General features: G+C 40.3%; 1 protein-coding gene across 9 annotated transcripts in view; it reads right to left on the bottom strand.

Annotated features, from left to right (window-relative positions):
* herc2 (HECT and RLD domain containing E3 ubiquitin protein ligase 2) overlaps window positions 1–14,348 on the bottom strand; it is a 105,905-nt gene that overhangs the window by 63,106 nt on the left and 28,451 nt on the right. For 4 of the 9 annotated variants that reach the window (XM_089000029.1, XM_089000033.1, XM_089000030.1 and 1 more), the window contains exons 27-43: window positions 13,806–14,020; window positions 13,585–13,717; window positions 13,362–13,489; window positions 12,046–12,247; window positions 11,840–11,967; window positions 10,651–10,830; window positions 9,107–9,243; window positions 8,878–9,029; window positions 8,609–8,800; window positions 7,484–7,671; window positions 7,197–7,389; window positions 5,816–5,998; window positions 5,544–5,728; window positions 3,377–3,524; window positions 3,107–3,303; window positions 2,033–2,263; window positions 1,793–1,931 (exon numbers count right to left, since the gene is read on the bottom strand). In XM_089000029.1, the coding sequence (XP_088856155.1) occupies window positions 1,793–1,931; window positions 2,033–2,263; window positions 3,107–3,303; window positions 3,377–3,524; window positions 5,544–5,728; window positions 5,816–5,998; window positions 7,197–7,389; window positions 7,484–7,671; window positions 8,609–8,800; window positions 8,878–9,029; window positions 9,107–9,243; window positions 10,651–10,830; window positions 11,840–11,967; window positions 12,046–12,247; window positions 13,362–13,489; window positions 13,585–13,717; window positions 13,806–14,020 (2,931 nt within the window). The remainder of the gene's footprint in view (window positions 1–1,792; window positions 1,932–2,032; window positions 2,264–3,106; window positions 3,304–3,376; window positions 3,525–5,543; window positions 5,729–5,815; window positions 5,999–7,196; window positions 7,390–7,483; window positions 7,672–8,608; window positions 8,801–8,877; window positions 9,030–9,106; window positions 9,244–10,650; window positions 10,831–11,839; window positions 11,968–12,045; window positions 12,248–13,361; window positions 13,490–13,584; window positions 13,718–13,805; window positions 14,021–14,348) is intronic. The other 5 variants (XM_089000035.1, XM_089000034.1, XM_089000037.1 and 2 more) reach the window with 4 other exon arrangements.

Here is a 14,348-nt window from a genome sequence, read left to right on the forward strand (position 1 = left end):
TAACTATATAAATAAATACATAAAAAAATGAATACATACAAAAATAAGTGAATAACTAAAGAAAAAAAAATAAACAAATAGTTAAATAAATGCATAAATACATCAATTAACAACAAATAAATAAACAACAAATACATAAACAATAAACAAAATAAAAAAAACAAATACAAAACAAATAAGTGATAAACAATAAACTAAACAAAACAAACAACTACTAAACAAACAAATAAACAGATTAAAAAAAAAAAAAAAAAAGATTTCTTTTCCCCAGAAACTTTTAAGGCCAAAATATTCCATGAAAACCCCAAACAAACATAAAAGTTTGAGAAAAACTGTGATTGTAAAGTGATTTTTGAAAGGAGCTTATAGTTGAAATGTATTATTATTATTATTATTATTATTATTATTATTATTATTAAAGAAGGAAGATTGGTAATCTCTGAAAATTATATTTATTATTGTATTGTGATCAACTCTGATAAAAGCCTGGCATATATTTGGAGCTCATAAAAAAAATGCATGTCATTCATTGAAAGTGCATCTTATAGTGCGGAAAATAAATAACTATATAAATAAATACATTAAAAAATAAATACATACAATAAGTGAATAACGAAAGAAAAAAAAATAAACAAATAGTTAAATAAATGCATAAATACATCAATTAACAACAAATAAATAAACAACAAATACATAAACAATAAACAAAATAAAAAAAACAAATACAAAACAAATAAGCGATAAACAATAAACAAAACAAACAACTACTAAACAAACAAATAAACAGATTAAAAAAAAAAAAAAAAAAAAAAAAGATTTCTTTTCCCCAGAAACTTTTAAGGCCAAAATATTCCATGAAAACCCCAAACGAACATAAAAGTTTGAGAAAAACTGTGATTGTAAAGTGATTTTTGAAAGGAGCTTATAATTGCAATGTGTTATTATTATTATTATTATTATTATTATTATTATTATTATTATTAAAGAAGGAAGATTGGTAATCTCTGAAAATTATATTTATTATTGTATTGTGATCAACTCTGATAAAAGCCTGGCATATATTTGGAGCTCATAAAAAAAATGCATGTCATTCATTGAAAGTGCATCTTATAGTGCGGAAAATAAATAACTATATAAATAAATACATTAAAAAAATAAATACATACAAAAATAAGTGAATAACGAAAGAAAACAAAATAAACAAATAGTTAAATAAATGCATAAATAAATCAATTAACAACAAATAAATAAACAACAAATACATAAACAATAAACAAAATACTAAAAAATAAATACAAAACAAATAAGCGATAAACAATAAACTAAACAGATAAATAAATAAATAAATAAATAAATAAATAAATAAATAAATAAATAAATAAAATAAAGATTTCTTTTCCCCAGAAACTTTTAAGGCCAAAATATTCCATGAAAACCCCAAACGAACATAAAAGTTTGAGAAAAACTGTGATTGTAAAGTGAGTTTTGAAAGGAGCTTATAGTTGAAATGTATTATTATTATTATTATTATTATTATTATTAAAGAAGGAAGATTGGTAATCTCTGAAAATTATATTTATATTATTATATTTATTGTGATCAACTCTGATAAAAGCCTGGAATATTTTTGGAGCTCATAAAAATAAATAATGTGGCGTGCCTTGTATATGGAAACCGTTTTAAAACATGTCATTCATTAAAGGTGTGCCTTATAGTACGGAAAATACGGTAGATAAACGTTTTTTTCGATGTAAAATCATCTCTCAAAAATTAGGGCTAATTTGAGTGGCACCTGTCAGGCCTCGACTGAGGCACTTCTTCATCCGCTGTTTCTCCAGTTTGCTTCCAGCCAGGCTCACCAGCTGAGCCCAGACTGCCAACATGGGCTCGGAAAAAGGTAGATTCTGCACGCTGAAGGATACCGCAGGACACTAGGAAAACATTCAAATTGTGAAAGAACGTAAAACTTCTTGTCAAAAAAAGGACGTCGGGTTATGGCGGAGGACCGTGAGGACATGGACGTCTCCCATACCGGTTTGAGGTGACCTAGTAGGCACACTCGGGTGTTGCGCATTTCATGAAACTGCGCCGTGATACGTCCTTTCGGCGTGATGCGGGTGACGGTGCCTTCGCCGTATTCTTCGTGGATCACCTGGCCGCCGAGACGAAGGCGCCCGTCGATTCCTCCGATCACGGCCAGGACAGCCATGAGGCTGCCCACGATTGGACCCTCGGCATCTGGGAAATATTCCTCCAGGAAACTCTGAAATTGGGAGGTGGAAAAATGTTGGGCGGGATACATTTAAAATAATAATAATAATAATAATAATAATAATAATAATAATAATAATAAAAATAATTAAAAAAAAAATAATAATAATAATAGTCATAATAGTACTAGTAATAATAGTCGTAGTAATAGTAATAGTAATAGTAATAGTAATAGTAATAGTAATAAACCGGCCACCCCATTCCATCAAGCTATCAACGACCATCACAAAGGTAAATAAAACGACGTTATTATATAGTACAGTTTATGTATTTAATTATAATACCATAGCACATTCATTATCCATAAAATAATGTATATTTTGTGTAGTTTTAAGGCTTAGAAAATTAGAAAATTATGTTTTATTGGGACCTGGAAACGGATTATTCTCATTTTAATGGTTTCCTATGGGAAATTATTTTTTGGGATACACACTTTTCACCTTACACACTCTGTCTGGGAACCAATTAAGTTCATAAGCCAAGGTATCACTGTATTGTATTGTATTTTGTACAGCTGCCCCCATTTCAAGCTCAGATAACTCCAGATCCATATAATTTAGGAATTAACTCTTATTTTCTGTTAAAAGAAGAGAGTCTAAGGTTTCTTACGCTGAAATGAATGTTGATGCATTCCTAAAAGTCAATATTGTGCGTGTCCTGAAATTTGAGTGAAAATGACAAAAACCCTGGCACTGGAGTGGACACATTTTTGCACACCATCTTGTCAGTGAATGAGTTAAAATTTCTAGCTGTTTGCTAATTCGAAGTATACATTATTATTTACAAAAACGTTATAATTAGATGAACATTTTTATAGCAAATAATCATATCGTACCGCTTCCGACTGGCAACTGGTCATGACATCTCCGATGGAACTCAGCTGAGCGTTGATGTACTCGTTGATGAGAGCGTTCCACTGGGTAAGGGAGTGCAGGGTGCGCAAGACTCCCACGATCTCCTCGGCTAGCGTGCTGCTGTGAGTGGCCGTCAAGGAGGCTTGAGGGCGGGATTTCCTGCGTCGTCGTGAACCCTCTGCCAATGAGAAGATGGAGGAACTTTAAAACTAAAAAAAAAAACAATAGTCCGTGTTTGAAAATGGCCGCACCTCTGAGCAGGGGAAGATCTGAGGAGCAAGTGCTCAGTAAGCTTCCCAAAAAGCCAAAAAGTTTCTCCACAAGGAATCTCATGTCTGGCAAACGCTCCAGCTTGTCCCAAGAAGGCAGTACGGCTTGCAGGAGACGCAGAGCCAGGATCTGTTCAGGCAAACAAGTCAACAAAAGATATGTCGGTTATGGTTTAGCGTAGTTTTTAAAAATAAAAACAAATTCATATGCGGTGCTTGATGGTAGCACCTAGCTAGCTATCTAGCTATCCATCCCGCTAGTGTGCGAGCTATCTCACCATCCATCCCGCTAGCGTGCGAGCTATCTCGCCATCCATCCCGCTAGCTAGCTATCTTGCCATCCATCCCGCTACCTAGCTACCTCGCCATCCATCCCGCTAGCTAGCTACCTCGCCATCCATCCCGCTAGCTAGCTACCTCGCCATCCATCCCGCTACCTAGCTACCTCGCCATCCATCCCGCTACCTAGCTACCTCGCCATCCATCCCGCTAGCTAGCTACCTCGCCATCCATCCCGCTACCTAGCTACCTCGCCATCCATCCCGCTAGCTAGCTACCTCGCCATCCATCTCGTTCGCTAGCTACCTCGCCATCCATCCCGCTAGATAGCTACCTCGCCATCCATCCCGTTAGCTAGCTACCTCGCCATCCATCCCGCTACCTAGCTACCTCGCCATCCATCCCGCTACCTAGCTACCTCGCCATCCATCCCGCTAGCTAGCTACCTCACCATCCATCCCGCTACCTAGCTACCTCGCCATCCATCCCGCTAGCTAGCTACCTCGCCATCCATTCCGCGAGCTAGCTACCTCGCCATCCATCCCGCTACCTAGCTACCTCGCCATCCATTCCGCTAGCTAGCTACCTCGGCATCCATCCCGCTAGCTAGCTACCTCTCCATCCATCCCGCTAGCTAGCTACCTCGCCATCCATCCCGCTAGCTAGCTACCTCGCCATCCATCCCGCTAGCTAGCTACCTCGCCATCCATCCCGCTAGATAACTACCTCTCCATCCATCCCGCTAGCTAGCTACCTCTCCATCCATCCCGCTAGCTAGCTACCTCGCCATCCATCCCGCTACCTAGCTACCTCGCCATCCATCCCGCTACCTAGCTACCTCGGCATCCATCCCGCTACCTAGCTACCTCGCCATCCATCCCGCTAGCTAGCTACCTCGCCATCCATCCCGCTACCTAGCTACCTCGCCATCCATCCCGCTAGCTAGCTACCTCGCCATCCATCCCGCTAGCTAGCTACCTCGCCATCCATCCCGCTAGCTAGCTACCTCGCCATCCATCCCGCTAGCTAGCTACCTCGCCATCCATCCCGCTACCTAGCTACCTCGCCATCCATCTCGTTCGCTAGCTACCTCGCCATCCATCCCGCTAGATAGCTACCTCGCCATCCATCCCGCTACCTAGCTACCTCGCCACCTCGCCATCCATCCCGCTACCTAGCTACCTCGCCATCCATCCCGCTAGCTAGCTACCTCGCCATCCATCCCGCTACCTAGCTACCTCGCCATCCATCCCGCTACCTAGCTACCTCGCCATCCATCCCGCTACCTAGCTACCTCGCCATCCATCCCGCTAGCTAGCTACCTCGGCATCCATCCCGCTAGCTAGCTACCTCGCCATCCATCCCGCTAGATAACTACCTCTCCATCCATCCCGCTAGCTAGCTACCTCTCCATCCATTCCGCTAGATAGCTACCTCGCCATCCATCCCGCTAGCTAGCGAGCCCGCCATCCATCCCGCTACCTAGCTAGCGAGCCATCCATCTCGCTAGCTCGCTAGCTGGCGAGCCATCCATCCCGCTAGCTAGCTACCTTGCCATCCATCTCGCCAGCTAGCGAGCCATCCATCTCGCCAGCTATCGAGCTATCCATCTCGGTCACTATCGAGCTATCCATCTCGCTCGCGAGCTATCCATCTCGCCAGCTAGCATGCTATCCATCTCTGTTGACCTCAGATTGACCCCAGGTTGTCTGTTGCTTCAATTGTGTATTCGAGTCACACATGTTGACGAAGCATATAACAGGATGAAACTTTTAAATAGAACTTCTTATTCTCCATGATTGAGTTAATTCCAAAACATACTTGCAACCAATTTGAGGATTGCCCGGTGTGAATCAATTCTGCCACTCACCTGTCGCTGCAAGGTGACGGCGCTGTAGGACTGGTTGCCCTCCACGATATGGATGAGCAGGCCGATCCACGCGGAGGTGCTCAGCGTGCTACACATTTGGGGCCGAAGCGCGATACTGCGAATGAAGCCTAGCGTGCACCAACTTTTATGCTGCTCGCGGGACACCAGCCTATGAGAGTGGCAACCTGACGGCAACCAATGAGATGCGGCGATATAAGACCCGACAACAACCATTTGCTTTTCGATAATAGTCACGAGCAAGATTGAGATACCCGTCTTGTCGTTCGCCGCGCTTTCCACCAGGATTCTGAGGAGACCGCTAAGGGTTCGCGTGGCGTCCGTTTGCAACACGTCGGCGTAGATCCCGGAGGATAGCGCTAAGGTCTTGAGTAGGTTGACGGTGCTTGTTAGCATCATGGCTGTTGGATGGTTGCTCTTTTCCACTAACTCGCCTTCTGGAACAAAGATAGTAACGTTTTAAATAGCGCTAGCATTGTGTTAGCTCATTCGATGAAAATTAAATGGGGAGAAAAAAAGATTTTGTTTTTCTGACATTAAATCATTCACTGCCAGATGAACTGAATTGGTTCCCAGACAGTGTGTAAGGTGAAAGGTGTGTATCCTAAAAAATAATTTCCCATAGGAAACCATTAAAATGAGAATAATCCGTTCCCATGTCCCCATAAAACATACTTTTCTAATTTTCTAAGCCTTAAAACTACACAAATATACCTTATTTTATGTATAATAAATGTGCTATGGTATTATAATTAAAGAAATAAACTGCACTTTGTAATAAAGTGGTTTTATCTACCTTTGTGATGGCCGTTGATGGCTTGATGGAATGGAGTGGCCGGTTTCATCAGCATTAAACACTTGATGAGGAACATAGCCTTCTTCTTTCACCATCTTGAGGAATGATCTCTTGTAGGAACTTTCTATGCGATAATTTTACCTTGTTCCTCATCAATTGTGTCCTGTTTAGCTGGGTTGATAGCTTTTTGCATCAAGTGTACAGACGGCTTGTGCGGGTTATTTGTGGAGCCTGATTGATGGGAATTTTAACCTTGCAGTCTACACTCAGCCTTTGAATTATCAAAGTTGAAACGAGTCCAAATTTCACTTGTTTTGGATTGGATTTGCCTTTATTAGTCTCACAGTGGAGAAATTTACATTTCACAGCAGCAAAGTGATGAAAGGAATGAAAGTAGAAAAACAAAATTTCAAAAGTTTTCTATCCATTTTTGTCATCTGCCTGTCTCTTTAGTGTTTAAACTACCTCCCCTCACTGCTGCATTCTTGACCAATCACGTGGCTTTAACCGAAGACTGGGGACGGGGAATAGAGGACCAAAACAAGCCGGCTGCCATTTTCTTGTTCGAAGAACGGGCTCGTTCGCGAATGACACATCACTCATTGTGGCAGCTCCGCGTGTATCCCGAAAAATAGTTTGTATGCCAAGGTAAAATTTTCAGAAATTTAACGTTCGTAAACCGAAAAGTTCATAAGCCAAGGGCTTTGTAAACCGAGGTATCACTGTATAGATATATTTTATCTGAACACATTTGGGAATGGCAGTGAATGAGCTAGCACTACTTTACTTTACTTTTTTGGGCAAATAACAGGATGTTTGTGTGTTAGTACCATACTGACCCGCGTCATCCTCCGTGTCAGAGTCTTCGGCGGCCGGCTGGGTAGCAGGCGGCGGGTCGGCCAGTTTCAGGTCGTACTTGCCTTCCTTCCCCATCCGATAGGAGTTGGTGCTGCTCGTGTCCCACTGTACTCGGATCCAGCCGTCCTCGCCAAGTTCGCCAATGACTCGGCCCAGACCTGGAGCTGGACCGTCCTGGATGCCGGATAAATGAACACATGGCGTTATCTTCATCTGCATAAATGAATTCAAATGACAATTTGTGAATTAACACGACTCAATCTCATACCTGATCTCCCCATTTCCAGTCTACCCCCCTCATGACCCGTGTGCCTATTTTCATCATGGCTGCGAGTTCTGGCCCGGAAGCGGGAATGGGGACGGGGGCCGCCTCCTTCCGGGACTCTTCCAGCACGGTGGCCGAACCGCCGTGCACCGCCAAACTCTGGTCCTCGTCGCTGCTGTCAGCGCTCGGTCCTGGTGGAAAGATTATTTTCAGCAAAAATTACAGTTTATACAGTGATATCTCATCTTACGAACTTAATTGGTTCCCAGAAAGTGTGTTTAAGGTGAAAAGTGTGTCTTCCAAACATTAATTTCCCATAGGAAACCATTAAAATGGGAATAATCCGTTCCCAGGTCCCCATAAAACATAATTTTCTACTAAATAAGCCTTGAAACTACACAAGATACACCTTATTTTATGTATAATAAATGTGCTATTGTATTGTAATTAAAGAAATATACTGTACAGTATAATAAAGTTGTTTTATTTACCTTCGCGGTGGTCGTTCATGTAGTTGCCTCTTAATGATATCCGAGTGAAATTGCCGTGCTTTCTCGGCGATAATACCATCAAACACTGTTCCCTGCTAGCTGCTTTTCGTTGATCCAAATCAACAGAAGTTTTTCAACCTCTTCTATTGCCCGAGTGAGACCGTTGCTTAGACAACACAGAAACACCCTTAGTCATACGTAGCAATGGCCGCCTTAGCATACTGGTACTGGGACGCAAAGTCACGAACGCACACCTTGTTCGTGTTTTTTGATGATCTCCTTCTTCTGCTCGACCGTAATTTAATTTTAAGTTCTCTTCGGCTTAACACTAGCCTTTGGCGGGGTCTTTTTCGGTCCCAAAAGAGCCCAAGTATCCACTCCATAACAAACCACGTCTGCACTGAGTGCACTCAAAAAAAGTGGGTGTGGAAAACTAGCCACGGTGGCGCTGTTCGGCCATATGGTTTGGTGTTCTTCCGCGGAAAACTAGTCCGCCAGCCATTGTGGCGCTCCGTGTGTTTCCCAAAAACTAGTTCATATGCCAAGATTATATTCTCGCGAAATCAATATTCGTAAGGCGAAAAGTTCATTAGCTAAAGCGTTCGTAAACCAAGGTATCACTGTACAGTCTACTCACCTATGAGCTTGAGGATGCTCTGCGTGAGGGCCAGAACGCCCGAGTTGAGAAGGAGGCTGAGGCTGTTAGCGCCATGCTTGAGCGACAACATATGTATCATAGCCAGAAGGAAGCGAGCCTGTGGGATGGTACCAAGGCTCGGTCCCGCCGGGTTCTCGTTGGTGATGGTTTGTAAAGGAACCGGCTGCACTCCTGTTTTTCAGAAGAGAAAAAAAAAAAACAAGGTATTGTTTCAAACTCGACTTAAGTTAATCTGATGCCGTTCTCACCGAGTTCCTTGAAGCGTGCGCTGGCTTCCAGGAGGATGTTGCGAACGTTGTGAATAGCCCAAGAGTATAACTTGCCAAACGTCACCTCTAGCAGCATGCGGTTGAAAGGGGGGATCAAGTCCACATCCTTCAGGCAATCGGAAAGAGGCTCCCTGAACATCCAAAATGCCTTTTTTTAGAATGTTTCAAAAAACATGTCAAGTCAAACTGGTTGATATTCGAAAGTTACCCGATGTTGGTTCCTTCTGGTATGACTCTCTGCCAACCGCACAGCATGGCATACTGCACCGATGGCAGCAAAAAGTTCTTGGAGGCCAATTTTAACATGGTGTCGATGCCTTCCAACCTCACCTCCGCCCTCTCCAGCTGTCCAAAAAAAAAAAAAACATTAACTCAGTGCAAAATTGCTGTCGTTCATAGTGCATCATAATTGCGGATATCTACCATTTTAGCCACATGGCTAACCATTGTGCCTATGTGGCAGCCATTTTGAGAGGGGCAATTTTTCCATTGTATATATGTCGCACCTTGGTCATCGACTGACATTTAATTTCTTGTCAAAACCCGTGTGTGCTGTTGATATACACAATTAACTCATTCACTGTCAAACGTGTGCAAAAAATGTGTCCACTTCAGTGCCAGGGTTTTTGTCATTGTCGCTCAAATTTCAGGATTTTCAGAATATTGAGTTTTAGGACGACATAAACATTCAATGCAACGTAAGAAACCTTAAACTCTCTTCTTTCATCAGAAAAAAAGAGTTAATTCCTAAGTTATATGGGTCTGGAGTTATCTGAGCTTGAAATTGGGGCGGCTGTAGAAAATATAATAGATATTCTTACAGCTTCAGCCGTTTAAAGTGCTATATAAATCAATAAGTACTTTATAATAATGATGATACTCACTCAACCCGGAAGTAACTCAAATAGATAGAAAGCTAGCTAGCCAATAGATAGCCAGCTAGACACCTAGCTATATAACTAATAGATAGCCAGCCAGATAGCTAGACAGCCAGTTAGCTTATAGATAGCAAATAGATAGCTAATAGATAACCAGCTAGACAACTTTCTATATAACTAATAAATAGCCAGCCAGATAGCTACCTAGCCGGCCAGTTAGCTAATAGATAGCAAACAGATAGCTAATAAACAGCTAATAGATAGCAAATAGATAACTAATAGATATCAAATAGATGACCAGCTAGACAGCTAGCTAATTAGCTAGACAGCCATATAGCTAATAAATAGCCAGCCACATAGCTAGCCAGCCAGGTAATAGATAGCAAATGGATAGCAAATAGATTTTTGTACAGCCACCCCCATTTCAAGCTCAGATAACTCCAGATATTGATTTCTATAGCGCTTTAAAAAAACAGCTGAAGCTGCAACAAACTGCTAACATGGAAAAAAGGAAAATGCTCTCCCTTGTGGAAAAAAACAGTTATTTCCTAAATTATATGGATCTGGAGTTATCTGAGCTTGAAATGGTGGCGGCTGTACAAAATACAATGCAATACATACATATTGGTTTATATAGTGCTTTAGCAACAGCTGAAGCTGTAACAAAACACTAACGTGGAAAAAAAAAGGAAATACTGCCCCCTTGTGGAAGGGGAAAAACACTGCCAGAGGTCTGGCCAGCGGTTTATTGGTACCCAAGCATGAAAAAAATAAAAAAAATAATTCGGGAATGGCACTCGACGTCATATTTTCTATTCCTAAATAAATTCGTGAATTAATATTGGTCTTGACAACGCATTTTTTGATACGTTACCTGTTTTAGGAGACATTTCCTCATTTTCTCCACATCCAAGGGTTCCTCCTTCAGCGCAAACTCCACAATTTTAGCCATCAGGCTGGATTGGGGAGAGGCGCCGCCGTACACGCTGTGCTTTAGCCAACGGTACTTGTGAACATTGTCCACCGTGCTCAAAATGGGCTCCAATTTGTCCTGCTGTTGTGGGACAATATCATTGTGTCAGACTTTAAAAAAAAGTATTGATAAAATTGATTCATTATTGGTCGGTGTTGTTGGATAGTGTGCGGCTAGATGTACAGTGATACCTTGGCTTACGAATTTGATTGGTTTCCGGACAGAGTGTGTAAGGCGAAAAGTATGTATCCCAAAAATTAATTTCCCATAGGAAACCATTAAAATAAGAATAATCCGTTCCCAGGTCCCCATAAAACATCATTTTCTACTTTCTAATTTTCTAAGCCTTAAAATTACACAAAATATACCTTATTTTATTTACAATAAATGTGCTATGGTATTATTATTAAAGAAATAAACTGTACTGTATAATAAAGTGGTTTTATTTACGTTGGAATGGAGTGGCCAGTTTCATCAGCATGACACACTTGATGAGGAACGTAACCTTCTTTTTCACCATCTTGATGAATGATTCCTTGTTGGTGCTTTCTCTGCGATAATTTTATCTAGTTCATAATAGTATCTAGTTCATCAATTGTGTTCTGTTTAGCTGGGTCGATAGCTTTTTGCATGAAGTGCACAGATGGCTTGTGCGGGTTGTTTGTGGTGCCTGATTGATGGGATATTTTAACCTTGCAGTCTACACTCTGCCTTTGAACTATCAAAGTTGAAAGTCTCTCACTGTCGTCTTCCTGTCTCTTTAATGTGTAAACCACCTCCCCTCACTACTGCGTTCTTGACCAATCACGTGGCTTTAACCGACAACTGGGGGCGGGGAATAGAGGACCAAAACAAGCCAGCTGCCATTTTCTTGTTAGGAGAACAGGCTCGTTCACGAACAACACATCACTCATTGTGGCAGCTCCGTGTGTATCCCGAAAAATAGTTTGTATGCCAAGGTAGAATTTTCATAAATTTAACGTTCGTAAACTGAAAAGTTCGTAAGCCAAGGGGTTCATAAACCGAGGTAAAACTGTATGTCAAAATATTCGCAGTGGCGTGTGCGACAACAATTAAAAATACAAAATACCCTTGCGGTCTTGTTTGTGGGTGATTTCCGATCTGTTGCCGTTGGGCTGATGTTGACACTCACTTGTTCTTCTATGGTCCCTTCGTTCTCCGATTTTTGCTCTTCTACATCACTTGACTTTTTAGGTACTGCAAGGAGAAAAAAAAAATCATTAAGAGCTTATCAATTAGTATTTTTTATTTATTATATAGAAATGTAGTCCTCACAACTACCTCTTTTCTTCCGTCGCTCTCTGATGAGCTTCTGAGCGATCCTGCGCCAACGCGGCTGAGAACTGAGTAGCTTCAGTTTGGACACGATGGACAAGTCGTTGCTCACCGCCGGACGCAGTTCGTTGAACAGGAAACGAAGGCGCTCGATGACCGGGGCGCATACTTCCTTGTAGGAGCGGCCTTGCTCCTGATGAGTCTGGGTGGGGAAAAAAATACAGGGGCCGGTGTTTGGGTTATTTGACATAAAGTAGGTTGTGTTTTCATATTTCCTCAGCGAATCACCGTTTGGAACTGGAGAAATTATTTTTGTTTTAATCCAAAAACATTGTTATTATTATTTTTGTTTATATTTTTATTGTTATTATTATTATTGTTATTTTTATTATTTTATTATGATATTTTGTTGATATTTTTATTGTTTTTATTGTGGGTATTATTATTTTTATAGATATTTTATGGATATTTTTATTTATATTTTTATAGATATTTTATTGATAGTTTTATCGATATTTGCATTGATATACAAATATTTTTTACATAAAAAAATCGGAAGAAAAATTTAAATAATGCAGAAATTGTAAATAAAAGTATCTATTTAAACAGATATTAAAAAAATTAAAAAATATATATTTAAAAAAAATACCTCCAGAATTTCACATCTGTAGTTTTTTAATCTGAAGATTTTAAATTTATTTTTAAAATATGAAAACGTAATATTTCCTCAGTGAATCACTGTTTGGAACTGGAGAAATTATTTTTTAAATCCAAAAACATTGTTATTATTATTTATATTTTTATTGTTTTTTTTATTATTATTGTTATTGTATTATATTATAATATATTGAATGAGGAATAAGCGGTACGGAAAATGAGATGAGATATTTATTGATATTTTTATTGATATTTTTATAGTTATTATTCATACTATTACTACTATTCATATTACTACTATTCATACTGCACAAATATTAAAAAAAAACTGAATAAAAAAAAAATATATATATATTTAAAATAAAAAATTAAAAAAAAATATTTAAAGAAAAATGCCTTCAGAATTTCACATCTGTTTTTTTTATCTGAAGATTTTAAATATATTTTTAAAATATGAAAACAAGTAAACCAGAGAAAGAAACCATGTTTCAAATAAAAGGGAGTTATTTTCGATTAAAAAAAAAATATATTTTTTATACAAATATATTTCCTACGGATGGGGACATTCTATAAAAACACAATCAGATCATGTCAGACAACCAACGATTTATTTAGTTTATTTTTTTTATTGCGGCCATTGAACACACCATCACGCCTACCTTAATCAAAGAACATTTTGCCTGGTAGACCATGCGGCACACGTCGATAACAGATTTTGGGAGGGACTTCTGCTTCCTTTGGTCCACCTCCAAGGCGCATTGACTGACAAGCGAGAGAGCAACGTGACCTGAAAAAATAAAAAATAAAAAATAGAGGACATTCTTAAAAAAAAAAACATCCATTAGGCACAACTATCAGATGGCAGTCCCGTCGCTAGGTTACCAAGATCCTGATGTTTGAGCAAACAGCAGAGCAACAGGCGACCAACTTCCTCCACGGGATGCTCAGGTGGGAAAGTGATGGGTGTGATAAGATGATACTGCTTACAGCAACGCTCTATTTGGCAGAGGAAGTCCTACAAGGCCAAAAAAAAATACATAAAAAATAACTTCCGGATCCCTACGTATTGCGCAACAGTTTGAGTCACTTGTCTTTTTTTTAACCTTCACTGTGTGATCCTGGGTGTTGTTGTCGGCGATGGCCTGCAGGAAAGGTTGCGCGTGGTCGCTCAGGGTTATCCGACGAGAGTACAGCTTGGTTTTATCCGGCGCGGCGGTCCCCAGGGAGCTGCAGTGATCCTCGTCCTTCTCCTCGTTGTAATTGTAGTGGATTTGACTGGTTTGCAAGCCGCCGGAGAAGATGGAGGACTGCAGCCAGGCTGGGGGGAAAAAAGTGGCAGTAAGTAGGTCATGTTCTGGAATCCAACAATGATTTATCGCAATAAACTGTTACGGTGATACCTTGGTTTACGAACTTTTCGGTTTACGTACGTTACATTTATGAAAGTTTTATCTTGGCATACAAACTATTTTTCAGGATACGCACGGAGCGCCACAATGAGTGATGTGTCGTTGGCAAACGAGCCTGTTCTCCTAACAAGAAAATGGCAACCGACTGTTTTTGTCCTCTATTCCCCGCCCCCAGTCTTCGGTTAAAGCCATGTGATTGGTCAAGAACGCAGTAGAGAGGGGAGGTGGTTTAAACAT

The sequence above is a fragment of the Hippocampus bargibanti genome, linkage group LG07 (genome assembly GCF_051943395.1).
Source record: "Hippocampus bargibanti isolate YZ-2025 linkage group LG07, ASM5194339v1, whole genome shotgun sequence".
Lineage (NCBI taxonomy): Eukaryota > Metazoa > Chordata > Actinopteri > Syngnathiformes > Syngnathidae > Hippocampus > Hippocampus bargibanti.